The sequence below is a fragment of the Mycteria americana genome, chromosome 1 (genome assembly GCF_035582795.1).
Source record: "Mycteria americana isolate JAX WOST 10 ecotype Jacksonville Zoo and Gardens chromosome 1, USCA_MyAme_1.0, whole genome shotgun sequence".
NCBI lineage: Eukaryota > Metazoa > Chordata > Aves > Ciconiiformes > Ciconiidae > Mycteria > Mycteria americana.
The window spans coordinates 105,304,376-105,330,834 of NC_134365.1; the positions used below are offsets into that span (position 1 = coordinate 105,304,376).

At 46.0% G+C, this 26,459-nt stretch overlaps 2 protein-coding genes across 3 annotated transcripts; both read right to left on the reverse strand.

The window, feature by feature from the left end:
• Positions 1-746: 746 nt before the first annotated feature.
• On the reverse strand, positions 747-8,621 carry TIMMDC1 (translocase of inner mitochondrial membrane domain containing 1). Its single transcript, XM_075516079.1, has 7 exons — positions 8,468-8,621; positions 8,170-8,335; positions 6,758-6,846; positions 4,805-4,872; positions 3,834-3,912; positions 2,303-2,413; positions 747-1,729 (listed from the first exon to the last, which is right to left on the reverse strand). The coding sequence occupies exons 1-7, from the start codon at positions 8,560-8,562 to the stop codon at positions 1,630-1,632; spliced, it is 708 nt and encodes a 235-aa protein (XP_075372194.1). The 5' UTR covers positions 8,563-8,621; the 3' UTR covers positions 747-1,629.
• A 274-nt stretch (positions 8,622-8,895) lies between these two features.
• On the reverse strand, positions 8,896-24,741 carry POGLUT1 (protein O-glucosyltransferase 1). 2 transcript variants are annotated; one of them, XM_075516035.1, is made up of 11 exons: positions 24,619-24,741; positions 24,005-24,095; positions 21,195-21,338; positions 20,618-20,753; positions 17,946-18,067; positions 16,341-16,400; positions 15,210-15,309; positions 14,376-14,434; positions 12,085-12,252; positions 11,497-11,553; positions 8,897-10,866 (listed from the first exon to the last, which is right to left on the reverse strand). In XM_075516035.1, exons 1-11 carry the CDS (start codon positions 24,701-24,703, stop codon positions 10,710-10,712), a joined length of 1,179 nt encoding a protein of 392 aa, XP_075372150.1. In that variant the 5' UTR covers positions 24,704-24,741; the 3' UTR covers positions 8,897-10,709. The 2 variants fall into 2 exon arrangements, with proteins under 2 accessions (XP_075372161.1, XP_075372150.1); XM_075516046.1 differs by lacking the exons at positions 24,005-24,095; positions 24,619-24,741 and adding an exon at positions 21,684-21,779 and having other exon boundaries at positions 8,896-10,866.
• Between the last annotated feature and the right edge of the window lie 1,718 nt (positions 24,742-26,459).

Genomic DNA, 26,459 nt, shown 5'->3' on the forward strand with positions numbered 1-26,459 from the left:
TGCAGAGCTTAAAACAGGAAGGGGAGAGACATATCCATACCTCTGCTTATTCAGATCCTTCACTTTTACACACAGAAAAGGAAGATCAAAGCGGGTTGATGACAACCCCAAAGCACAACTATTTCTTCAACGGAAAAATGAACTACACTGAGGTGTTTAAAAAAATAAAATGCTCATTTCAGAAGTCAGAAAACACACCACCTTCTTGGAAGCAAGCTGTGCCAAAAATCTGCTTTGGGTGGGTGGAATACGCTCTGTGGAATCGACTGTTCATATTTCAATCAACAGTAATCAGCTGTAACAGCGAAAAGCATTCAACCAGAACAGACTGACTACTCTTCTCTTGTGGGAAGGAGACCCAAACCCCCTGCCTGGATGTAATTCTCTTTAATGGGAGAAAAAACTCCAGCAAAGAAAGGGGACCAGAATTCTGACCTTCTGCTTTGAGGGAAATGGTGATGGGTACAGACCATTATTACGTTAACTTCAGCCCTACCCACAGCTATGCCTTAAGAGTTGATCTCTGGTACAAAATAATAAACAGAGCTGTCACTCCGCTGGCTCCTGTCTTTGTTACTGCCCAGATAGAAGAATGTCTGACACCGCCACCAGACTTCATGGCTCGCTGGTGGGATCTTAGATAGAGCTCTTCTCATGGGCTATCGCTCAAGTACGTTTCTCCAATGCAAATACTGTACTAACATAAAGTACATACTGTACTAACAAAGAGCTTAAGGACACAATCACCACTGCTAGATGGCTTTATTGAGTGTCTTGAACCACATTTGCCCCAAAGGTAATCCCCTAATTTCCAACCTTCAAATGAAATTAGAGGCCTTTTTATTGTTGTTAAAACTGTCCACAGTGCCAATTCTTCCACCATCACCACCAGAAACAAGTCATCCTTTCTGTGGCCCCCTCAGCCACACTTCTATTGAGGAACCCAAAACTTGTCTTTTTCAGGGTATTTCCGTATCATTCCCAGCTCCTCCACCCTGCCTCAACGCTGATTGCAAAATACCCCAACTACTGTGGGAACCAAGTGTGTTTTTCTGCAAAAAGCCTGAAGAAACCACTGTCAGCAAAACAGCATCGGTCCCAGCCAGGCCAAGTCAAGCTGTGGGAGGGGGATGGCGAGAGGAAGAGAACCACTTGCTCTGGTGCTGCCTGTATTGCGCTTCGACAGCAAGTTCTTCAGGTGCTGTGTGAAGAGCAGCTTTCACCAGGGCATAATTAGCTTTTGGAATCAGGGTACCTTTAGCATCCAAACTATTCACAGGCTCCTTTACCTTGAATATTTCTACATCGCTGGAGGTTTGGACATTTTCAGCAGTGAAATGGGTTCTAGACGAGGCTCTGGGGCTGCCCTCACCCCCTGCCAAACCTAGATGATGCTTCCTAGTCTGCAGAGTCTGCATTTCCACCTTCTCAGGTGGAACAGGTTTGGCCCTTCCAAGCTCTTGTGTAGTGATATGCATCCACGAACAATGTTTTCAGCAAAATGCTTTTTCACAAGTCCACACGATATAACTGCGTTCACAGAAGACTTCCATGACACCTGGACGGAAGACTTTTACGAGCAGAATCAAAATACTTTGTAGCTGCTTACAAGAGAGATCTGGAGAAGACTCAGTAGCTCCTAGATTCTCTTGCTCTCTCCGTCTCCGATCCTCCCTGGGCGTTGCTTTCCGTTTGGCCTAAGACTTCAGTCACACTGAGCCTGGACTGCCTAGCGAGAGAAGAGAGAGCACAAAGTAATTTTATGCCTGTATCATCCTGACAAAGGCATCACTGCAGAATCCCAACCCTTGAAAAGTTTATTCTAGAACTGGCACTATGTGTGAGTTTTAGTAAGTCACGCAACCACCGTGATAGCCTTTTCTCCCCAAAGCCTCCAGCTATCCTTCTTCTTTCCTCTCTTTAACAGGGATGGAAAGAAGACAGCAATGAAGGAAAAACCAGAGTTCTCGCCTCTCTCAATTTTGGTAAAGAAATACTAATGTGCTTGTCCTGCTTGTCTTCTTGGCCACTGCGAAAGTGAAAAACTGATGCAGAGTTACTGGGCTGGGGCAGGGCATGAATTTTGAACAAAATACTTTGTTACAAAATAAGCAGCAACATCTAAGGCTGGGAAGACTAAATCAGCAGTTCTCAGACAGGTATGTGAAACACACCAAAACCCAAGAGCAGAAGAACGGAGGTTTAGAAAACCTAGTGTGTCGTGGTTTCTTTAAATGTTTGAACCACACAGACCTAGACACACTTCCAGCCAAAGACTTGAACAGGCAGAGCTGTTCCTTACCACTCTGCTAACTTCTGTTCATACAGCTCCCTGCGCTCACGATTTCTCTTCTCCTGCAAGGTCTCACCAGTAAGCTTCTGCATTATCATTAAGAGGCCCCCTGCAGGGATCCTAGAGGAGGAAGCAGAAAAGTCACAAGTCATCCAGGGGACACACAACAGTAATAACTTACCAGCATTGGCAAAAGGAGCGGGGGGGTGTGTGCAGCCACCAGAGCTCCACTCAGCAGAACGTAATGCGCCCCAATACTCACATCACACCACAGACTAAGGTACTCCTGTTCTAGTGTCAGCCACCAAACACAGCACTGTAGCCCCTTCGATAACATATTTTGAATTTACTCATTGACAGGCACACACAGGGCAAAAGGGTGGAAGGATCTGAGGTGCCCAAACAACCCCTGTAGATCACCTAGGCCATAATTTAGACAGTCACACCCCTGCTTAGCTTCTGTCCAGCTCTGGAGGTACTTTTGTTTTCATTGGTAAAGTTCCCTAGGCTGCTTCCAGGCATACCCACAGCTGACACCATCCTGACGGTGCTAAGTAGCACATACAAAGCTCACCCTCTTGTCCAGGCAGGATCCCCAAATTCACTTGTGAGAATACTCACAAGTCGGTAATTTGAGAAGAAATCCCAGTTCTGCTTGAAAAGCCAGACTTCTGCTGAGTTAAGAGCTCATTGTCCTGATGGACAGAGCTCAGGACAGAGAACCATGGGTTCCTCCACGCCCCAGGGAGCTTTAGGAGATACATGACTGCAAGACATACATGAAGAGATGTGCCACCTTACAGCCTTGGGTTGCACAGCCCAACCACGCAGCTTCTTCCTCAGCATTTCCTAATGGCTGCTGCTCCACATTTTGGCTTTGATAGAGCTTATTTTGTAAAAAAAATCATTTTTACACAGATTCCTAACCTAGGGGCTGGCAGTTCCCAGGGTGCCCCTTCTTCAAAAGGTGTCATGATGACATCCAACACCCCTTGTGCGCCCTCTGGATTCTGAGCTGCTACAGGAGCAGTTGCTGATGAAGGTGAGAAGGGAGCCCAGAAGCTGTCTCTTACACTCCTGCCTTTACCCACAGACAACACAGTTCCTCAATACAGATGTCCAACGCTTCTGTGTACAACCATTGGGCTCATCAGTGACCACACCAAGGAAGGGGGACAGGAGACATGTCTATAACCCATACTCCTAATTTCCTATTTAACAGTAGTTAGTGTCTCTTCTAAGAAGCAAACAGCAGCAAGTAAGATGCTCTATTGAGAGCACTGAGTTCTTATCACTGAGGAAGCAGCAAAACACAAAGCAAGAAAAAAAGAAGAAAAAAAAAAACAGTTTAAAGGTTGGAAGAAAAGTCATCGTCCTGAGGTCCCAAGAGAGATACAGAAATCCCTCAAGGCAAGAGAGGAAGGGAAGCTTCTGTAGCCCCACCTATGATTCAAGGCTTGGTGTGTGAGGCCACCGTCTAACAAACACCCTTAAAGAGTAGCTATATCTCGATCACTCAGCAGCAGCAGTCGCAACTCACCCAAATGCTGTTCCGAACACGAAGCCGCCTGCCAGTCCCTGCAGGCCCAAGTGCATTCTGAAAAGGGCTCCTGTGAAGGCTAAAAAAACCACAAACCCACTGAAACCACAAACAGCCCCCCACCAGCCAACACAAACAGATGGAGGGAGCTGCTTTGCTGCATTTCTCCTCTCCGTGAGCTGACATCTACTTTTAACAGAGCAGAAACCAAGCGCTGTGGCCAGTGGGAGGGACCCTCACCATACAGTCACCATGGTCTCTGCACTAAAACATTGCACAAAGCTCCTTCTGCTTCAGAAAAACTCCCCAAGAAATGCTAAGAAGTAAAAGTATCTATGAAAGTAAAACCAAGCTCTCTCCAGGCTGGAGCATGATCCCTCCCCCCCTTTTTTTTTCTGTTCAACAACAGCTAATAATAGTAGCTGCCATGTAAGGCAGAAAAGATCAGTAAAACATGTATCCAACTGGAAGGGCAATAAAGCCTGTAAAACTGAACAGGCAGATCACTTACCCAGAGCCCTGTTGCCAAAAGCAGACATGCAAAATTTAGCATGAAAAAGGTAGTTTATAAACAGCATACTGAACTGTTATAAAGAGTGGAAATAAGAAATGCTTTCCCTGCTAAATGGGTAGTTATAAGAGCAGGTTATGCACCAAGTGTTGCCTTTACCCTACACAAGCATTTTTCACCCAAAAAACTCCAGCAAGTATTTTGAAGATGAACTGATAACCGCAAAACTCCCCAATGGTTTCAGAAGTGCATTGATATCCCTTTGTTACAAATAAAGGCACGCAGCAGTTAAACAACAGAGCAAAGTCACAACGGCAGTCGGTAGAACAGGAAACAAAACCGAGGAGCACAGAAGCTAGAGACCTGCTCAAAGCCAAGAGATAGAGATTTCTGCTTATGCTTTTCCACTTATGACCCTTGCTCATAAAGAGAAAAGTACACAAGGTTATAGCAGTCTTACCTCCTGCCGAAACAAAATTACTGATGGTGGTTTTATTGCGGTACACAGACAGACCAGTGCTCACCATGCTGCAAAGATAAGGCCCAGAAGAAGTCAGCAGTTGCACATGGAAAAAGACAGGTAGCAAAACACAGCCCAAAATAAAGCTGGATTTCATTAAGCCAGCCCTCAGGTTGCCTCTCACTGCCTTGTTGCCCATCTGTCCAGAGCGCACACGCGCCAGCCACAAGTGCCTTGATTTCTGTGACTTTATTGCAGGCAGCTGCAGAGCCAGAGGCCGGGGAACACCAGGATCCCCTGCCTGGATCTGGGATATTCTTTCTTTTCCTTTTTAATCAAGGATATTTTTTTCCATCGTATATTCAAGGATACAAGGAACTAAGCAATGAAAAGGTCCTGTCAGTCGGTCAGTCTTGACATAGCGCCTTTACCCCCAGAAGCTGAATCTGTGTGTCAGTAAGATCTTGCCTGATGTAGACAGTCCCCACCCCTAGAGCTAAGTCACACTCATGATGTCAGCAGGGTCACCTACTCTTGCAGCATGAGAGTTCCCACCAGGGTAGGTACACCACCTCCTCCAAAAGCATCAGTTAAACCCCAGACCACACTCTGTTCTCAGTTCAGCAGCCACATCCTCCCCAGCACTTTAGCGAGCCTCCTGCATGACATCTGCAAGTCAACAATGATCTTCCTCTCCTTCCCAACGCTGTAACGTCACCCTAGCCTTTGTACAAGGTAGAACTAAACAATTTGGTTTTCAACCGCAAAACTCAAAATTCGCACAACCGCAATGAAATCTTCAACTTGCACTTTACAGAAACAATTAATGCTGAGTGGCAAATATCTTCTTTCAAAGCCTTTTACAAAGGAATGGTGAAAAAGGGGGATGATCTGACTGCGGGGGAGACATCTGGTGGAAGATGACGAGGTTACATGCCAAGCCCAGGAAAACCTAAAGAAATCAAAAGCTCCAGGAGAGAAAGCAAACACTATGCTAACTAAACCTAAGAACAGATACTAAACCAAAAGGAGCCAAAGAAACCAAGAGAGATCGAGGAGGAAATTCAGAAAGGAACAAAAAACTTAGGGAGACGGAAATATAACATAATGCTAGTCAATACTGCTGGTATCTTAAAAGCAGAAGGGGAATTTAAACAGAATATACCTGCAGATATAGTCAATGCAGGTTTAGGACTACACATAAATTTACCCCTCTGAATGCCAGGGAAGGAGATATTCCTAGTTTAAAAGGGTATTATTCGGAAGAGCGTGCTTAGTTTGTTGCTGTATTGTCAGAAATACACTGACACATCTGGGCGAGAAAATCAGGGAAACAGAACACTACCTCTGCATTGGTTGCGTATGTAGGAAAAGTTTGAAGGCCTAAAGAGGTACATACAACTGGTAGGTCTGATGTTCAGCGACTGCTTAATAACAAGATGATCATCTGCAAGCATTTGAGGACAAGAATAAAGAATTGTGAGTAATGCTAGTGTATACAAACTAGCAGTAATGAGACATAGCAAAAAGGAGAAAAATTAGCGTGGGATAGAAAGCTCTTCCAGAAACAGCCAACACACTGTAACACTCTCCCAGAGAAAAATGCAAAAAAAAGAGATGAAGCAAAAGCAGAAAGAAGCCGTCAAGTACAGGGAAGAGCAGTACGCAAGTCAACAACAGCATGGATTAGATGCAAGGAACAGGGCTTTTCCAGTTTTAGTTTTTGTGTTGGTTCATTAGAAGATTTGAATTCTGGGACAATTATAAAAGGTTAAATCCTCTTCATGTTCACGCCTTATCAATCAGACTCCCTGTTAGCACAACGCTTTGAGCCTCAATTGATCACCAGGAGTCTCTCAAGGAGCTGTGAGCACTGCCGGCACGAAGGGCCCCTTGCCACTCGTGCTTAAGCGTAAGCCAGCTCTTCTCCCACTACCACTGGGAAACACTTACTTGAATATTGTCACAAAAGCGGCTACTCTCCAGCTCCAGCGCCAGCCGTAGCGGATGAAACTCCTGAGACCAGCACGATGCGCAGATTGCTAGGGGGAGAGAGAAGACAGGTTACAGATCACAGCCCTGCTCCTCCTCGCCAGCACCACCAGCCCACTGCGATCTGGGGCATTCGTGGCAGGTCGTGGGACTGATGTCACTTGGGAATGATACCCTGACCCTTAGGGATCAAGTCGGTCATCTTCAGAGGGAAAGCTGCTCATGCTTGCCCCAGCCACCAACAGGAAAACCAAAAATTAATTCCAGTTTGTAACGTCAACTGGTCTTTCTAATCCCAGTGCTGAAACACATATAGGGGGCAGGCAGAGCTTTCTGAGGACAGTACACGAGAGCAGCAGAGAAGAAGAAAGGGGGGACAAACTAGAAACTAGTTCTTCATTATTATGAGGTCATAAGTATTACTAAATAATAACCACTAATAAAGAGCAACCATAATAAGTAAATAATAACCACCTACTTTAAATGTTAAGAGACCATCAAGCTTTGCAGTTTAGCACTGGTGCTTAAAAGTTTGGCAATAAGCAGCTTTTAAAAAGATGTGATAAAGAGAAGCTTCATAAAAATTAAAAATATTCCAGTTAATACCATGAAAGAAAATAAATTCTCTCTTCCAGTGCCTGCGGTGTAAGTGCTGAGCCCGGGTGCAGATACACAAGAGAGCGAGCAGAAGGACAGAGTGAAGCCAGGCACTGACACTTTGCAGGCCTCTACACTGGGGCCAAATCTAAATAGTGAATGATGTAAACAAAATTAGGCAGATTTTTAAAGGGTTTTTCTCCTAATAATCCAGGTAACCAACACTTTCATTGAAGAACAAACTCCCGACACAGCTATGAAATGTCACAAATGTTCTTTGCTGTGAGGTGTAGCGACAAGCTACAAGAATTTCAAATGGTCTTAAAAGAACTCAGGCGCGTAAGAGGACACCACCAGTTTGACACTAGGGAGTGAAGTCTCTTGCCAACACACTAGAACTTAAAAGCCAAAAGACTTTCCAAGACATACGGATTAAGTGGCCATTTAACACCCACTCGGAGTCGCCCGTCACGCATCTCACTGAAAGCAGGTCCTTGCTCTCCTCCCGACTCTCGTGTCACCACAAACCCCAGGCTCCAACGCCAACTTCTTCCGCGACCGGAGCCTCCACAAGGCGCCTCGCCCCGCATGCCCGCGGAGGCTCTGGGCAGGCTTCCCCGGCAGGCCCGGGGACGCTTCGGCCCCTGGAGCGGCGGGCGATGCCCAGCGCTCCCCCGGCGGGAACCCCGGCCGCTCCCCCCCGTGCAACCCCCCCTACACAGCGGCTCTCCCGCCTTCGCGGGTGGGCTGGGCCGGGCCGGCGCAGGGGCTCCTACCACCGCATCGGCGCGGTTCTGGAAGAGCTCCCCGTGGCTCCCGTCGATGAAGGCCTTCCGGGCCTGGTAGAAGGCCGGCAGCCCGCCGTACACCCAGCCGACGACTCCCCCGGTGAAGGCCGCCTTGACGATGTTCACCGTTTCCTCCGGGTACCGCTCCCGCTCGCTGCAAGGGAAGAGCAGGGCTCTGGGCTCGGCCGGGAGAGGCACGGGGGGCCCGCGGGCAGCGCCGGGCCCAGCGCCCGCCCGCCGCGCCCCGCCGCCCTCCCGCCCCGGCCCGGCCCGGCCCGGCCCTCACTCGCGGCGCCAGAGCTCGCTGAGGCGCTCCCAGCCCGTCTGCGGCGGCGGCGCGGGGCGGCTCCACTGCGACTGAGCGCCGACCCCCGCCGCCATGGCCCTCCCCGGCGCCGCGGCAGCGCTGGGCGGGCGCGGCAGCGCCCCCTGCCCCCCGGCGGGGCACGGCACGGCGCGGCGCGGCGCGGCGCGGCCCCGAGCGGCGGGAGCGCGCCTGGCCGGGGGTGTGCTCCTCTCTGCTAAGGGCAACGCGGGAAAAAAAGGAATCGGGCTGAAAAGCCCCCAGCGCGCACAGGCGAGTGACGGGAGGAAGGTTCCCGCCACGGAAGCAGAGACAGCCCAAGTATTACTGCGAAAGAGAAAACACAGAAAGAGACGCTTCGCTGCCTCAGTAATAAAAGATCAGGGGGCCATCCACATCTTGTATTGCCATTCTGATTAAGCAATGACGCCTCCAACAAAACTTGATTTTCGTTTGTTTTATTCCAAAAGCACTTCATTAAAAACGGTTTAAAGATATTCAACATAGCCGCTCCAGTTTCTCAGAGTACTCTATCTCCATTGGCTAGAAATGCAAAACCAGAAAACTGCTTCCACTCTTGCACAGTTCTTTTCCTCAGAAACCAGGCCATTTTAATACCCCGATTTGTTTCCTTTGCAGGCTGGGATAACCCAGGCACGTAACTGGCACGCTGCTCCGGCCACCAGCACTTGACGAATAGGTCTGGCAGTTACATCTGTGTGCCAGGGCTTGGCAGCGCTGCGAGGCCTCTGCGCAAGCACATACGTGCGTAGGTGCACTTAGCGTTATTGTTCCTTGTAGCGTTTTCTTCTTCTCTGCTCCAAACTGACTGCAGAGGAGTCCACGAGCTGTTGCTATCATTCCCTTCCATTAATGTGCTGCTTCCTACGCCTTGAGGCCGCTTTATCATCAAGGGTGCTCACCTGGGAGGCAGCAGCCCTCCTGGGATCCCGCGCTGCTGCCCACGCTCTTCTGAGCATCTGCCTGGGTGCCAGAGAAGATGCTGCCTCCTACCAGGCCTCTCAACTCAGGGGCCATAGAGCATTTCAGAAATTGCACTCTGTCGGAGCTGAGCAGCCTGTAGTGGGCGTAAATACAGTGAGCACAAGCAACCTGTGACTGAACTCAAAGTGAGTAATGTGAGGAGTAGCTGCCACTGTGTGGCTGAAGACATTCCCTCAACCAGACTGAAGGAGATGAGAAAAGGAGTGTAACTGCTGTGGGAAAGAAAAGCGAATACTGAAGTGAGAAGACATGTTACCAGCCTCAAAAAAAAAAAAAACCAACAAAAAAACAAAAAAGCAACCCTAGAAAGATTACAGAAGGGGATCAGAGCAAAGAACCTGTGAACACCTGGAAAAAAGAAGAGCTGACTAACTTCACATATACTTTCTCTGGGTTCTTAAGGATGTCTGGCCAGCTGACCGGGAAGAGCTTGTTAATAAGGGCTCAGTTCTGCATGGCTGTACGGGCACCCAGCTCATCTGTCAGAGGATGAACCATCTTTATCTCAGTTGCCAACTGCTTGGCTGTCTGCTACTCAGGCTTAGCACTGCAGCAACATCATCATCACCGGCCGCTCCCCTATGAGGTAGGTAGTTCAACTGTGCAAGGATCATTTGTCCTTTCAATGGCACATCAAAGCCTTACCATCAACCTCTTTAAAAACCTGACATAAACATCAGAAAATTAAGCTCTAAGCCATCTAAAAAGATTACCCCAAATCCCAGTACCTGCTTCTGTCAGAGAACACCTAATATCCCAAGTGCTATCACACAGGTGAGAAAACATTGACCATCTACAAAAAAAGGGGCACGTATCTCCCAGCTGAGTGTAGCCGACAGTCTGTGTACCTCGCTCACAAGTACACAGGACTTAGTAAAAAGTCCAGTAAAATGAACAAAAAGGCTTCTCGTTGACCAAATGGGATTTAGGATCATTCTGAGACAGGTAGCAACTAAGTCCCAAATGCTAACAACCCTCTTCCAGAGACTAGCATAACCACCCCATTAAATAGCCATAATCCAACATTCTACTTAATGTTCTTACTGTGACAGTATAACCAGTCCCACTGTATGGGAGCAATTTCAAAGTTAGCCTATTGCCGTTCTCTGTAGTTCTAGTGTAAAAGATAAGAAGTCTGAGAGAACAAGAAAGAAGATACGCTGATCTTCAGATTTCCACAGAGATCAGTTTGAGCTGAAGAGAAAAAACAGAGAAGTCTCTACAGTTCTGTTTTCAGCCATTCAGAAGTGATCTCGCTGTAGCTCTTCCTCCTTTTCACTTTGTAAGTCAAGGCTTGGGAATATTCAGACAGCAGATGCTCCCAGTAGCAAGAAACATCCTCCATCTGCAAGTGCTCGGTGATGAATTGGCGTCCCCTAGAGACACACAAGGCACAGTCAGAACCAATTTCCAGTTCCTACAAGAGTCTTTGGTTTTGTTTTATATGTATATCAACTTTCACTCTTCTGTGTTTCAAATGAGGAACAACATGCACTGCTCTGTACCGTCTATTTTAATTTCACACTTTTCATTCACGCTCACAGCTCTGACAGTTGCAGTGCTTTTGTTATCCTCAAGATGGTATTTGTTATCTGGGATAATAAATATCAGATTTCACGTATCAGATACAGCCTGAGCAGCACTGATGCGTGCTGCTTCAGAAGCCAGTTGCTGCCAGCCTGGATACATAATGCTTGTAACGCAGACAGTTCCCAGGGGTCAACTCACCTCATACCGAGACGAAAGCTCCCAACTTCTGATAGCTTTCAGTGGGGTTCCTGACATGAGTCACATCTGAACCAAAGACCTAAGCAAATAATCTTGTTCTCCCATTCTACCGCTGCTTGTTATGAGTTCTCCAACCCTCCTGCTGTTATTGCAGAATATCAGTTATACTGCACCCTATTAATACTAGGCTGCCTTTGATAGCTAACCCTTTCAAAAGCTGCATAAGAAAATGCTTTGGAAGAAGACTACCTGATAGCCAGAAAGGACACACAACTTACCTCTCTGAAATTTCTTGTGCTATGGCATCATTTTCCTTTACAAATTGCAACAGCTCCCTAAAATGAAGACCAAAAAAATGCTGTGAAACAACTAGCTCAATGGACAACACTGTCCCTTCGCTAAACTAGTGCGGAGGATGAGATTAAGGATCTACAACTGAGTGAGGGACTGGTGCTCCTCATTTCAGAGCACAGAAGAAACCTGCCATTCTCAGTTGTTCTGTATCAGTTCTGGACGGCATGCTGAAATCTGGGAGCTAACACATTTTTGCCTCACTGATACGTTCCACTTTCCCTTATCCGTGCTGCAGGGCCCACTTGCAAATATAAGTGCCTCGTGCCTGCTGATTTCAGTGAGGGTGATAGACCTCCATACCCCAGTGAAACTGTACTCTCTAAGTAATATGAGCAAAGGATTCTTTGGGGGCAGTAATAAAGAGAAAAGAACATGACCTCCAAGAGCCTTCGTCTGATGCCTAGGAGTGGGGGCACTTCCTAGTGCAATACAAACCAAACCACCTTCCCAAACACAGCAGCAGTTTTCCTGCGGCATGCAATGCTCCACTAAGCACACTTGGGGTCTCACACCTGACGTTCGAGAGGTCTGATCGGACTGGGATGTAGTGGACCCAAGGCTTCAGCTGGGGGTAGAAGAACTCCAACCACTCTTCTCCAACATGAAAGACGAGTGAACCGCACAAGAAAAGGTGTTTCAACCGGAAACTGGCAGCCACTCCCCGGAAATTAAACAGATACCTTTAGAAGGAGAAGCAAAGAGATGGACCTGATTACACCTGGCATTTTGTGAGGAAATGCACTAAGAAACCGGGCTCCAAGTAGCAGTCAGCCTTCCCTCACAGGGAGCAGCTGGGGGGTCTCCCTCACACTGAAAGCACCAGTCACTAAAACAAAAGGAAGACATTTATCTGAAGCTCCTCACAGGAAAGGTGAGCTGAAGTTAAGGATGTGCTAGGTGAGTTTCTGCTGCCTGTCAAAACTGAGGGAGAAAATCAAGGCGTGCTGCTTTACCTCTGATAATGACACCTGCCCACAACAAACCAAAAGAAGCCTCACGGACAACTGCCAACAAGGCATGGAAGGTCACAACATGGACGCTGACCCTGTGACTCTACACTTCAGAGACTGTTACCACAAGGAGCTTTTTCCCAGTTCTCTGTTGTCTTGCAGTGGGCTTTTCTGTTCATTGCTCTGCTTTGCCACATCTATCTCAGTTGGTTTTTCGTTTTTTTTTTTCCTCTGGGATCGTGCTTTAATCTGAATCTAATTGTTTCATATTAACTTGGGAATGCAACCCTAGGAGGTTAAACAGGCTAGCACACAACAGATGGACTTTGCAGATAACAAAGAATCCACAATTTTGTTTTCAGTATTTTCTGCCAAGTTAGTAAAGTGGGCTTGACTGGTGGAGGATTTCTCTTAGCAAACTGTATCTCAGAGGGATGTTTGTTTGCTTAGTTGCTTGCTTTTTTAAACCCACATTTCTCCAATTATATGGAAAGCTGTTTTTCCTGTGGGTAAAACCCCTCAGTACATATAACTGATCTTTGAAGTCAAGCATTTTAGGCTGGGGGAAGGGAATTCTTCCCTTAATGAAGCTATTTTGGGTGAGATGGGGATTATATATTATATATATTTGGGGTGAGATGGGAATTACAGCTAAACTTAGTTCAGCCGTAAGTGACAAGTATTTTGCATTCTTTGTATTACCTAGGAGCTCAAGGCAGGGATGAGGAGCTTGTTATATTAGGAACTGAACAAATACATGCAGAGGTGTAACAAGAACAGTGGTCTGGAAGTGAGAAAATGCCTCTGTCCAATTCCAGACATGGCTCCCACCATCCGTGACCTCAGCCAAGTCACTGAGGGCTGCTCTCAGACAGCCTGCTATAGCACCTACGCTGAAGGAAGCAGCGAGAAGTTCATGTTGACCCTACCAGACCCTGGGCTACAACAAAAGTGTGTGAGAATGTCTCAGCCCATACTGTACGAGGGGCTTCGGAAGCATCAGGAGTTGGGAAGTCTATGTGTAACAGAAGGCAGAAATCTGGGCAACAGTCTAGTGAAATATAAAATGAGACAAGTCCATCACATTTGCACAAAAACACAGATCCAGCCAAATGACTGAGTTTTATATCAGCAGATTCTAGCTGGTAGAATCGTAACTAGGTAATTTTAAAGCAAAAGAAAAAGCACAACATCAGACATACAAGTGCATACACATTAAGAGTTTATATTTTTTTTTTTTTTTTTTTTACACAGAAACCCACAAGAATATTATACCAAAACCCCCTCCCTAAAGTAGTTAAAAATAAAAACCTTTGTAAATCAAAACCACATTCTCCCAAACAACATACAAAGTATGAATCAACACTATATCTGCTCAATCATATTTCAGGTTCTCTCTTTTACTGTATACATCCAGTGGCAACACTTGCCCCAGTATGCATATGAAGACATGATTCTTTAGTTCCTTATGTCTTTGAAGACAGTAATGCTATCACTGTAACACTGAAAAAATAATTTTGAACACACAGCTTGGTACAGGAATAGAAAGAAAAATTGATAGAAAGCCTTTTTGATTAAAATAAAATTTTCGATCTATATGTTTATTAGTGATCTAAGACCTTTACTTTCCACAAAGCACTTTATTTCTCCTAACCTGACAGGGGAAAGCTGACACTGAAAGAGGCCATGCTAAGCTCCCAAATTTGCAACTGCCTTAAGTCTGTTCATAAGCTTTCTTGTCTGCATGGAGCTGGTTGCTGGAATTAGACCTTAAAATAAAATGAGACTTTACACCATGCAAGGAAAGAAATAACCCATAGCCCTTGAACAGCTTTACTAATCAAAACTCTTACTTGTATTTGCAGTGATCAACCAGTGGAATTTCCTTTGCAGGAGGCTTTCCTAAGGTGTCCTTAAAATAAAGAGAATTTAAAACAATCATTAAGCTTTATACGGTGATTTCATATTTGTTTTCCTTCTCAGTTAGAAACAAAGCTGAAGTTTCAAAACCCTCCATTCCCACTTCTGAGAAAACCTTCTCTGGTGGGCTTTTTACAATCATCATGAAGAATTCCCAGCCCTTCAAACAACAAAAAAAGTTCAGTAAATTACATACTGCCTGTAAGCAAATGCCAGCACAAACACATTAAATGATAATGTTCAGTTGGCAGCTACAGAATGGAGAACAGCTTGGCACAATGGACTATGTGAAGCCAAGTGTAACTGGATTAGCCAATACTGTCTGGAGAGAGCTGGACTGTAAACTAAGTACAGAACTAAAAAGTTATCAGAAAGTTATCAACAACAAGACCAAGAAATGGAAATGACAGAAAAAGGTTTAAAAAGACTGACAACACCACACAGGCAGCTTGGGGCTACAAGGGGAAGAGTTGGCTAATTTTGTTGTAATGGAAGAGGAGGGGATTGGCACAGGTTCATTTTCTTAACGTGTGCTGGTTTCCCTGAACAAAAAGTGTAGATGGAAGAAAAATGTTTGGCCTGCCAGGCTCTAGAGACTCCTTCCCTTCATCCATCAGAGAGATGCAGCCATCAAGAGAACTACAAGCCTCCCCACTCTAGAGGATCACCCACAACTCTCCAACAAGACGCATCTCAATCATCAAAGCCATCTTGCAATGCTACCCTTTCTGGTCTTCACACTCAGGAGACAGACAACACCCACACACCTTCTCAGATTTCCAAGCCTGGTTTTTGGTGTACTCAGCATCAACAAGTTCTGGATTTTCTCGGGACAGCAGAATGAGGGGATCTCTCTCAGGGCTCGTTCTGCAAAAGAAATGCTATCAGTAATTGCCAATCCACACGACCCAACACACCTAACAAACTACAGGACTCAAGACCCTGCCCCTTTATGAGGCTGACCTCCCTGTGTGCCCCGAAAACATTAAGTGCCTACCATACAGTGTATTTCTGTCTGAGGGTATACTAGCAAAAAAGAATGAGTTATGTGTACCGAGATTATTTGAGGCCACGTTTCTTTATTTCACTTACTGAATATTTAATGGTATTATTTAAGCAATTCCCAGGACAAGTCAGCAGAGATGTTGTTTCCTTCAGGCCTTATCCTGATGGGTGCCAAATATTTTAACTCCCTTCCAAGTCAGAGAGAGAGCTAAGAGATACTAAGCATTTTCAGCACTTGATCCCTCTGACACGAATTTAAAACACTACTGATAAACAAGGTTATGACATCCCTGAGACTCACTCCTCATCATCTCCTGAGCCTACCTAGTAAGATATCAAATCCATCCCTACTGGGGATGGAGGAGGAACAAAAAGGAGTAGGGGTTAACACTCTTTTCAAAGTGTCACTGGAGAGAGGGAAAAAATAATCTACTCTCTTATCCCCCACCACTCAGGTAATTTAATGCAAGAATACTTGTTGATTCACTGTTGAGCACTTGCACAGCGAATAAAGTATTCACGCTGGCAAGAAGCATGCACATCAATATCAAATCTTTAAATTTGTATCATGCAACCTGCAGTTCCCTTCACAGAACAAAACAAGCTGGTTCCTAGTGTGACAGTTTTACTCATTAAGAAATAACGTAGCAAATCCATCAAAACTTCTGTTTCCAATATTAGATTTTTATAATAAACTAGTTGCAAATGGCAATTCTTATGGAGAATCACTAATGGTGAAATGCTGCTGTACAAAATGTCTTGCTTTCCTTACTTTTAAAAAATACACTCTGGGTTACATTTGTTTAGGTCTTGGAGATACAGCAATTTCTGCATACAGACAGCTGTCACGGCATATTTTGGTAGAATCTTCTGCTATAGGTAAATATGCTCACCTGGATCCTCGGAAATATCCTTTAGAGATTTTTTTCATCCATGGCCATTTTTCTGCAGATCTGAAAATATTGTTTATACATGGCAATAAATGATTTAATATAACCATGAAACAGTGCTCTCATCAGTTTTCACAGCATGATCTCTTTTTATTATTCTTCATTTTTGATGGAAATCACTTTCTTCATTACAGCAGAAAAAACTCTCAGCCAGGTCCAAGGAAACAGGTTTTCCTGTGAATATTGTGTTTAAGGCAACATGACATAGGCTACTTTTCAGCCAAAACAGTGAATTACACACAACCCCCTCACCAAATCTTTAAGGGTATTAAAATTTACCTAAAATTTGCATCCACTTTTTGCATTATTGCTTTATTTTTCTGTACTTCACTGAATACGGATAGTGCAAAATGACTAGTTTCTAACCACTGTCATTTCCCATTAAAAAAAAAAATCCAACTAACAACAACAACAACAAAAACCTGCCTAGTGTTTTGCATTTAAAACACAGGGGTTCATTGTTTTCCCAAATAATTTTCATTTTAAATCTAAATGAGTCCTTCAAAATAGCTGTGCACATCTTTTATTTCTGTCAGCGCAGTCACCTGCCTCCCTCTGAGGAACTCTTTGTTGCACTTTTTTGTTTCACCTAGCTTGACATGTAGCTCCTGATCCTGATCTGCACAGGTCAAGCTCTGCATCTGCTTGTAACCCAGTGACACAAGGGGGGTTCACTGGGAAAGAAAGGGTAAGTAAATGCCTTGGACCTTCATTATATTATATCACATTAGGCTTCAGCTATGATTAGTCCCATAGATCTTCAGATTTTGAAGAGGGAAACATTCAGCCTTGCATTCTGATGTCAAGTGATTGACACCAAAGTGTTTTTTTTCTTGTTACGTTTCTACCTTCACTCACTGTTGCACACTTTGTCACTTTCTATGGGAAACAGCCCCTTATGCGGCTAATAGTCAAAGATCCTGCCAAAAGAAAGACTTTCAGTCAGAAATGTCTTCTGTCTTACTCTCAAGCCCAGTAATGACTCTTGATTCTTGGGAATGATTCCAGGTTTCTCTATTACACAACAATACTCAAGTAAAAGCAGATCTAAAGGAGGCTTTCCTTTACCCTTCCAAGTAGCTTATACAAACATCCTGGATCATCCCTGCAGTAAAAAACAAACCACAGCTCTTACAGAAGTCGTTGGAAACAAAGGAAAATATTTCCATGTGTCAGGGGAGATTTCTGCAGGCAAAAGATAACTGCTGCTTTATTGACAAACCCTATCCCAGCAAAAATGATAGTAATCTGGCCCTGATAGCATGAAGAATGTGTATACTTTGTCCTCTGCATTCCTTACTAAAGTGGTGGAAACAGACAAGCTAATTATAACTTTTAATTACATCATCCCAGGTTTCCATGGAGAATTCTCATACAGCAGTGAGGCTGTATGTAGTTAATGAGAGGCAGCAGGACAGATCACAGGCCAACAGACCTATAGTCTTAGATTTCAACGTTGCCCTAATGCTGCCCAGTGCTAGATGGCTTTTACTGTAAGTTTGTCTTCCATTAAACCTCCCCCTCCACATAACCATTTCCAAAACTTACCTTCTGAGGTCCTCTCTCATGAGGTCCCAGCGCCCTAAACCTGTTGGGTAAATTGGCCAAACAGCCGGTCCTCCTTCCCAAAATGTCCAGGCAGGATACATGATATCATTGTATTCAGGTGTCTTAAGAAAAAGAAGAGTAATGTAAGAATAAGGGTAATATCTACATCAGTTTACTGACTGGGCCTGCCAGTAATAAATGTCCCTTCTGGGAGTTCTGTTGGCTTTCTCCGTTACTGTTCCATAAGCAGCCACAAGAGTTTTGCAGTCACCACGGTGTTGCTGGGGTTCATATGAAGACAACCCAATATTGAAATGTTTCAATGATTTTAAAAAGTCTATGTCTTGCTGCAGGACAACATGGGACTTTCATGTTAGAAAATAACAAAAGAGATCCATGATATAGCTGATTAGTAAACAGCAGAAGACCTGAGCTCCACTCACCTTTCTAAAGACTTGTAGCTATATGTAGCTACAAATGCTGGCATTATTATCTCCTTGGAGATAGAGGCACTTATAGACACTTTGACATTTAAGTTTCCAACACTTCAGTTCATTCCAGCCTTCCTAGAGATCACTTAACAATTCACTGTAACAAATATCGAGGTCATGTAAGAATTTCAGTTCCTCACTCCTATTTGGATGCTTAAATTCCCATATAATCAGAGGGAAGACCAGCACTTAAGTAAGGGTAAACCCTTTCATGAAACCAGACTATGGGCCACTTCCTTGCACTAGTAATAAACTTCCTATCCAATTATCCATCTATCTGTCACCTGGAGATACTGGAGAGAGTCCAAGGCCTCCAAGGTAGCTAGGAGGTTGGTGCACATGACATATAAACAGGGGCTGAGGACTGGGTTTGTTCATGCACAGGAATAGGAGGCTTGGGGGAATCTAAATGCTGTCTCCTACTACCTAATGAGAGAGTTCAGAGAAGATGGAGGTAGACTCTTTTCAGAAGTGCAGAGACAGAATGAGAGGCAACAGGACGGGCTTTGATTACAAGAAGGGAAATTCCAATTAGATATTGGGAAACATGTTTTCATTCTGAGGGAGGTCAAACACTGGCTGTGGACACCCTGTCTTCAGGGATGCTCAGGACTGGGCAGGACACAGCCTGGAGCACCCTGATCTAGTTGGTCGTGCTCCGAGTGAGGTGCTGGACTATGTGACCTCGAGGTCCCTTCCAACTTAAATAAGTGTGGGCTTCTGTGATCTGCTCCTTCTCAGTCTTGCTATAAACAGGCATTGATAACAAACCATGACAGCTCCACCACCACCTTGCAAGGTCGGCCTTGCAAGATGCCGAACTGGACAATCCTGCAATCCCTTATGCTTTCAGCCTTAGAAAGGACCCTGGACCAGCATCCTGGAGTCTTCCTCATTCTAGTAGGGACTAACACTGGCTGGTTAAATGTGAGCTGTGCTTGGGTCACTGGCTTTCAGTTAAGGAGAGAGCTGAGGTTACAGTTCAGATATTGGACAACAGTGACTGGAGAACTCAGTTTCTTGCAGGGTCCTGCAAGGCACCCAGGGGCAGGATGATGAATACGGCTGCAAAGATTAAACTCCTGCAACCTGCTCTGCATCAGCTTGGGTTCTGCTGGCTAGAGTCAAGGCTGTGTGATGGCCAAGGGGCAATACAGCTAGCTTTACTACAACATCTGGCAGTGAACATGGTTCTTGAATGACAGCGCTTGCAATGCTGTACTGAAATTCTAGAGAGAGTTTTAGGCGATAGACTAATAGACCAGGCAATAGTTATGGATTGTATCAGGGTTCAGCCTGCATGAGCTGAAGACCTAGGTAAGACGCTACAAGTTAGCCAAAACAGAATAGCGCCTGAACTAGCAAGAGCAAATGGTTTATTGCTTCTTTTTGCATTTTACTGTCTGCTGGGCTTCAGCCAAGGACAGGATCACAATCAGGGTTAGGTAGTGAGGGTGCAGGATTTGAGCACGTTGGGCGTACGCTAAGGTAAAGCAAGATTAGCTGAAGCTTGAGGTATAACGGTATTTTGTTGGTAAGGATGAGGCACTATGCTACAGTCAGGTTTAACAATGGGACAGGCAGGAAAACACACGGGAGGGCTCTCCAGTCTGGGAAGACAGACGCAGAGAACTAATGTCTCTGTGTGTGCACCTCTGCCTGCATGTGCATGGTTTGGAGATGGAAAAGGGAATCCAGGGGAAAAGGGTTCACAAGAGACAGCAATATTACAGAAAAGAAGATAAGAAACACTTATCTGTGGTACCAAAAGAGAGGACTCAAATGTTCATATTAAATGAGATTAACTGTATGACAGCTGACTGATGATCAAAAATCCTTAACAATGCTGATAAACTACAGCTAGAATTTTAACATCGGCATTGTAGCAAATGACAGCAATGCTGGCACATATCGCATCCAGCTGTACATCATTCCACTGTGGCAGAGGTACATTTTTTGACCTGGAAGAGGAGCTAATGAGGGGAAAAAACTGTTCCATTGAATAAATCTGTAAGTCTGTCTGCCAGAAAACTGGAAGCGAAAGGAAACATAAGGAGCAAAAAAGAGCAAGCAATTTTGACACATAGAAAATCTGTGGGGAACCATCCTCAAAAATACGTTCCCAAGAGAAAGGAGGACATGCATGTCTCAGAAATGCTCAGCTTTTAAAGGTATGCACACCTTACTGAAGGAGAAGACTGGGATAATAGGTTTCATCCACTTGGGGACCTGGGGGTAGTCTCGCACATTGATCACCATTTCCATGTCAGGGAGGCGGTTGATGATCCCCAGAAGGAAGTGCTCAACTCCACTGCATCTGCGGAGAAACGACACATGGCAAAGAGCTATAAGGAGAAGGCAGAATCCTGCAGTCTCTTGCAGGCCTTTCCCTCTGCGCAGGAGCAGAAGAGACGGTGAGTCTGAGCCATACCACGATGCAGGCTGAGAACTGCCTATAGCAGCCTTTAAGCCCCAATGCAGTACAGACACCGACGAAGCAACCCATCCTGTTAAATCTGGCCTGATCTGCAGCTTTCTTTGGGATCCTACAACCAACCAACCCTTTGTACCCTGAAGTGCAACAATGACACTTACCTCTTGCTACATTTAAGCCTTTTACCTAATTTTCTAGGCTCCTGCTCCGATAAGGAATTCAGACCTCTGAAATATCATTGTGCTCAGTGACTTTCAACTTGGCAGATTTGGAAGTACTCCTGCGTCCCAGCTAGGGAGATGATATCTCCTGCACAGCTCTTACCTTGCAGGGAACAAGCAGTCCTGCTCACGGTACAATTTGTTCTTAATGATTTGGTAGTGTGTCCCAAGCTTCCGGCTCACCACATCTGATATTATCTCCTTGGAAATGCCACCTTGAAAAGGAGCCAGGTCCTGCTTCCAGACACTGAAACAAAACAATCAGCCATTATTATGTAAAACAGGGAAGACACTGTGCATTAAATTACTGCAGTATACAGAAGAGACTTCTAGCTAAAACAAGCTCCATGTAGCTTCCAGGAGCTCTGCTACATGTGGCATAATGGAGAATTTAAGTCACTTGGAAGAGCTGTTACTCAGAGACTCAAAAGGTCCAAGCTTCACTCTTTGACCACCTATGTGCTGTTTGCCCGAACAGAAAGCCCAGCACAGGACTCTGAGGCTAAATCAACATGGACAACTCTAGTTACTCTCCCAAAAGGACCTTACATACCCTGGCAGGTTATAAGTAAAAGCCTTCAGCTCACTTAACCTTTGAGTTGCGAAGCTTGTGCTCTGGCCTTCCATGAATGATGGGCCACACCAAGACCAAACTCCTCACACAATATCATGCTATTTAGACATAAAAAAGAAGGTAAGAGTGTAGTCACAAGGAGCAGCATCACCAAATAATGCTGTGTGCAGTGAAAGCCAGCCCAGGAGGAGAGGCCTATGTAGCATGTATTCTGTGATGTCTTGCACATCACCAGTGAGCTCCAGGAATGCAGTATGAAAGCATAAACCTAAGGTATATAGGCAAATGCAAAAGAAGGATGCAGTTTATATAAATTTAGTCTAAAGGTCCTCAGATATAACTGCTTGGAGCAGTTAACGAACAATGTCAGATTGTAACAGCCATGGAGACGTCCTCCCCACTTTTTGGTAGACACTGCATCAATGCCTTGGTTTAGTACAACAGTACAACACTGTAGGGGTGATCCCACTCTGAGCGTGGCCAAACACTGGCACAGGTTGCCCAGAGAGGCGGTGGAGTCTCTGTCCTTTGAGATATTCAAAACCCGACTGGACACAGTCCTGGCAACCCGGCTTGAGCAGAGGTGTTGGACTTAATGATCTCAAGAGGTCCCCTCCAACCTCCAGGATTCTGCTATTTCATAATCAGGTAGAAAACAGTAAAACTACATAAAGAATTGCCATTGTGCAGATGGACTGACCACAGGATAAGCAGTCTGGCAGGGATGCAAATGTAATAAGCTTGAGAACAGGAAGAAAGTTGCAGTTTTATGGCACATCCATGTCATTGTAACCTAAGTGACAACTGAAAGGTAGCAACAAAAAAGTTTGGACCGTCCAGTCTTGGCCACTGAGTCACAGAAGGCTAGACACAAGTAGAATCTGTTATACAGGGGAAATTTAGTGAAAATTAGGTTTCAAGACCCACAGCAACCATAACTTCATGTTACTATTGCCTATCATGTTCTGAAGCAGGTTTGGAGGTTGTAACCACTTGGGAAGCTGTTCTTCCCAAAGGTGGGCAGGAGATGGTGGAGTGTATGTTTAAAGATTAGGAGATGTCTTTAGGCTGTATCTGAACTGGAACTGAGGAAAAAGCCTAGAAGGCTAAACTAGAAGAGATTTTCCCTCATCAATGTTTCCAGAGCAATGAAGATCAAAAACTCCAAACAGAGCGTACAAACAGTTGCCCAACACGACTCGTCTGATATTAAAAGCCGATATAGCACTCTTCTGACCCCCAAAATGAGTGAGCACACCTGGTATTTTTTAAATAGAAGGCTTAAAGTTGGGCATCTGTGTTTCTGCATTTGGAATCCAAATCTTAAGGACAAAAGAATATTTTGACTCTTCCCTGTATTCACTCTTCCCCTTTAAATAAAAACACTGTTTAAAGATACCAGAAAAACCCAGTCCTACAGTCCCTACCCACATAACAGTGATGACCTATGCACCTGTAATATTCTCCATGCTGCAGTCATGCTCTACCAGTGGGAACAGAAGGGAAGTTTGGTTTGGCTATGTCTACACTTGTACCCCCTACAGTGGTCTTGCATCCACATACAAGTCTCCAGCTCTCTGCACTGTATCACTGTAGGAAGATTAGGCAGAGTCCTGGCATTTAGCATAATGCTCCAGTTATAAAAAAATAAACAGGACTCGTGTCTTCCTGAATGAGCTCCTCTTAGATCATATTTGGTCATGTGAAAATCAGGTAGTTAAATATCCACTGCCACTTCAATTCTCACAAGCAGTGAGCTAAAATCCCTAGAAAGGGCACTCCTCCAATTCTCCCCTCCCCTCTTCCACTGGAAGCCTTGTCCAAGCACAGGGAGTGAGCAAAGTACAACACACTATGACACCAAATGAATTTGTGTTCTGTAACAATCTCTCTTAATCTAGCTATTTTAAAATAGTTTGCGCATACTTGATTTCTTCCACTTTTAAAAGCCTGTGAGAAAGGTTTGTTAGCAACGTTGCACTGAGAGAGAAGGCAGAAGCGGATTGTTAACACAGAAATATCACCAACTGTGTATGGGTTTATTGTGTGATCATATATAAGATGCTGACATAGTGTTTGTTGTTCAGTCACAGAGGACAACAAGGAGAGCAATCAGTTTGCAGGTGGACACACCTTCTATTGGAACTATGGAGGGCAACCAGTTTCACACAGTGCCATAAATAACCTCTCCGTTGCAAGCACCATGACCTATGATGGCTGCAGATGTGATGCTTTAGAGCCCAAATATTCTACAGCTAATTCCCAGCCATCAGTGCTGGCACAAGTATTCCCTCTCATGGCCAGAGGCCTGTGCAGTCAAAAGGAAACCAGTTGCTCACCTTTGGTGGCAGCTGCAATTCTCCTTTACACACGGCTTATAGACTTCCACTGCTTTCTTGATTTGGTCAGTTATTGTTTTCCATTTGGCATCTAAAATACACAGGAGGGAAAAGTCAAAGGAATTAATCTATTAAACTACCAGAGCAACTAGCGGGAGCTGAACATGATTTCTGGTCCAGCTAGCCATAGCAATGCACCACGCTCCAGTACTTCTCCAGTCCATGCAGCCCAACCAGAGCGTGCCTAAAGCAAGCGGGGGAAAGAAGAGCCGTCACGGGCAAGGAGCGGGGCCACCCAGATGAGGGGGACCGGGGAAGGGGCAGTGAGTCGGGCACCCCGGGACGGCCCCCGGGCTGCAAGGGAAGCCGGGAGGAGCCGAGGCTCCTCCCGGCTTCCCTTGCAGCCCGGGGGCCGTCCCGGGGTGCCGGGGGAGCTGCCCGGCCGGGCAGAGAAGGAGGAGGAAGCGAGACTCCCTCCGGTGCCCTCACAGGATGCGCGGGCTCCCGCCCGGGCCACCGACCCTCCGCGCCGGCCTCAAAGCCGCGTCCCGTTCCCCCTCCCCCGGCAACACCAGCACACCCGGGCGACGTGAGGAACCCCGAGCGCCGCTCACCTGCCGGGCCACCCGCCGCAGCGGGCTCCAGTCGCCACACGGCGGCCACCGCCAGCGCGCAGAGGGCCACCGCCGCCCGCCCCATGCCGCCGCCGCCAGCACCGCCCTGCGCATGCGCGGTGCGCCGCCGGCGGGCGCGGGTAGAGGGGGTGATGCCCCAACCAAAGATGGCGGCCGTCGTGGCCAGCCCCGCACAAAGATGGCGGCGGTAGCGCTTGATGGGAGCTGTAGTTCCCGCGGCGGCTCAGCGGCGGCGCTGTCCCTCCCCAGTCAAGGGCTGCGTGTGGGGGGACCCCGCGGGGGCCACGTCGCGACCGCAGACGGCTTTTGTACCTGACGGAAATAAAGGCACTGGCTTGAGGGGGCCTACAGTAGATGGGGACTGTGCTGCAAAAATATCCACTGCCCAGAGCAGATCTGAGTGTGCATCTGTGATAGTCGCTCCAAATAATCTCCTAGCTCCGCTCGTGTGCGCCTCAGGAGTCCCACGAGCCTTATGCAGGTCTTGCATAGCTGGTGGCCCTCGCTCCCTTCGGGGTTTTTGGGGGGGACGACACACGACTTCCCTGGACACCTGAATTCATTTTGTCCAACCTGTACGAGGCTCCTTCTCCTGGCCCGACCTTGCTGTTGCCAAGGCCCGATTCAATTTGATCATCTAGGATTAAGTCATGAATGTCATCATTACGGTATAAAGGTTTAGATTGATTTGTATAAACTTCTCTGCAGCTTCAGGGATGTGGACCACAAGAAAGAAGAGAAACAGCAGGATTGAGAATTGGTGGTTGAGTGCCATCAACATAACGCGTAGGACCTTCTCTTTGCAAAATGGTTTCTAAGAATGCAGTCTTCAACACTACCCTCCACTTAGCATTTGAGTCAGCCTTCAGGAAACAGGCTCATTAACCCGGTGCTGGATGTAATAACCATGCTGATAAGCAGCCAAATTAACGTAGGTAAGAAAGGATGGGGCTAAGCAGACACTGTCCTAACATGAATCCAGACCAGTTGATCGATGTTTCTTCCCTAGGCTGAGTATGGGAAGGCCTGTCCCCTGCTCGTGGGGTCTATGTATTAAATGGTGAACACTAAACCTTCATCTTTCCTAGCCCAGATCCAGCTTGGTGGTTCTGGATTCCAGGAGGAGGTGCTGTGGCTACTCGTTAACAAGAAGGAACCACATTTATGTTAAGTTTGTACCTACAGCGTGAAGGCTGAGTGATTAGCCCCAAAAGCCACCAACTCAACTTGTCATAAAGGTCTCTTTTGTGTGAAACTGAATTGGTCCTGTAGGAATCCGTAGGTTTGGGTGGAGAAATAGTTACCAGAAAACAGACCAAAGAGGAAAAGCATGTGCTGAGAAGGAGCGTGAAGGTTTCCCCAGGACTGATAAATTCTAGAGACTGGTAGTCCTGCTGAATCTGCAAGAGCTGATAAACTCCGGGCACCAAGTGCCTGCTCAATCTGTGCAAGGCCACAAGTGAAGGCCGTTATCAACTGCGGGCTGTGTGACTGTAGGGCAGGGGCTGCTATATGCAGAGAAAGACTGCAGGGTTATGTGTACATCCACTGAAATAAATGACTTTGAGGGACTTCCTGAACACCCACTTGGAAGCTGCTAGAGTGTCAGCACAACCCTTTGCTGAGTATACAGCTGGGGTTGTCCTCCAACTGGGTAACTGGGTGATTGTCTAAGTGAACGATGAGGGAATAAGTGAATGTTGTGTGTATTATCCACTATTAGTAGTAACAGCTTCCTAGAGTGAAAACCTTGAGTACTTTTGGCTGTCTCATCCTAAACTCCTGTTGCACAGCCAAAGAATTTTTAAGCAAATCAGGGG

Coding starts and splice junctions, on each gene's coding strand:
- POGLUT1 (XM_075516035.1), bottom strand. CDS start 24,703: ATGGGGCGGGCGGCGGTGGCCCTCTGCGCGCTGGCGGTGGCCGCCGTG. Junction 24,096..24,618: donor TGCGGCGGGTGGCCCGGCAG/GTGAGCGGCGCT, acceptor TGTGTATTTTAG/ATGCCAAATGGAAAACAATA. Junction 11,554..12,084: donor TCAGACCTCTCGAACGTCAG/GTGTGAGACCCC, acceptor TCTTCATTTTAG/GGAGCTGTTGCAATTTGTAA.
- TIMMDC1 (XM_075516079.1), bottom strand. CDS start 8,562: ATGGCGGCGGGGGTCGGCGCTCAGTCGCAGTGGAGCCGCCCCGCGCCG. Junction 2,414..3,833: donor GTGTTCGGAACAGCATTTGG/GTGAGTTGCGAC, acceptor TTCCTCCTCTAG/GATCCCTGCAGGGGGCCTCT. Junction 1,730..2,302: donor GAACAGAAGTTAGCAGAGTG/GTAAGGAACAGC, acceptor TTCTCTCGCTAG/GCAGTCCAGGCTCAGTGTGA.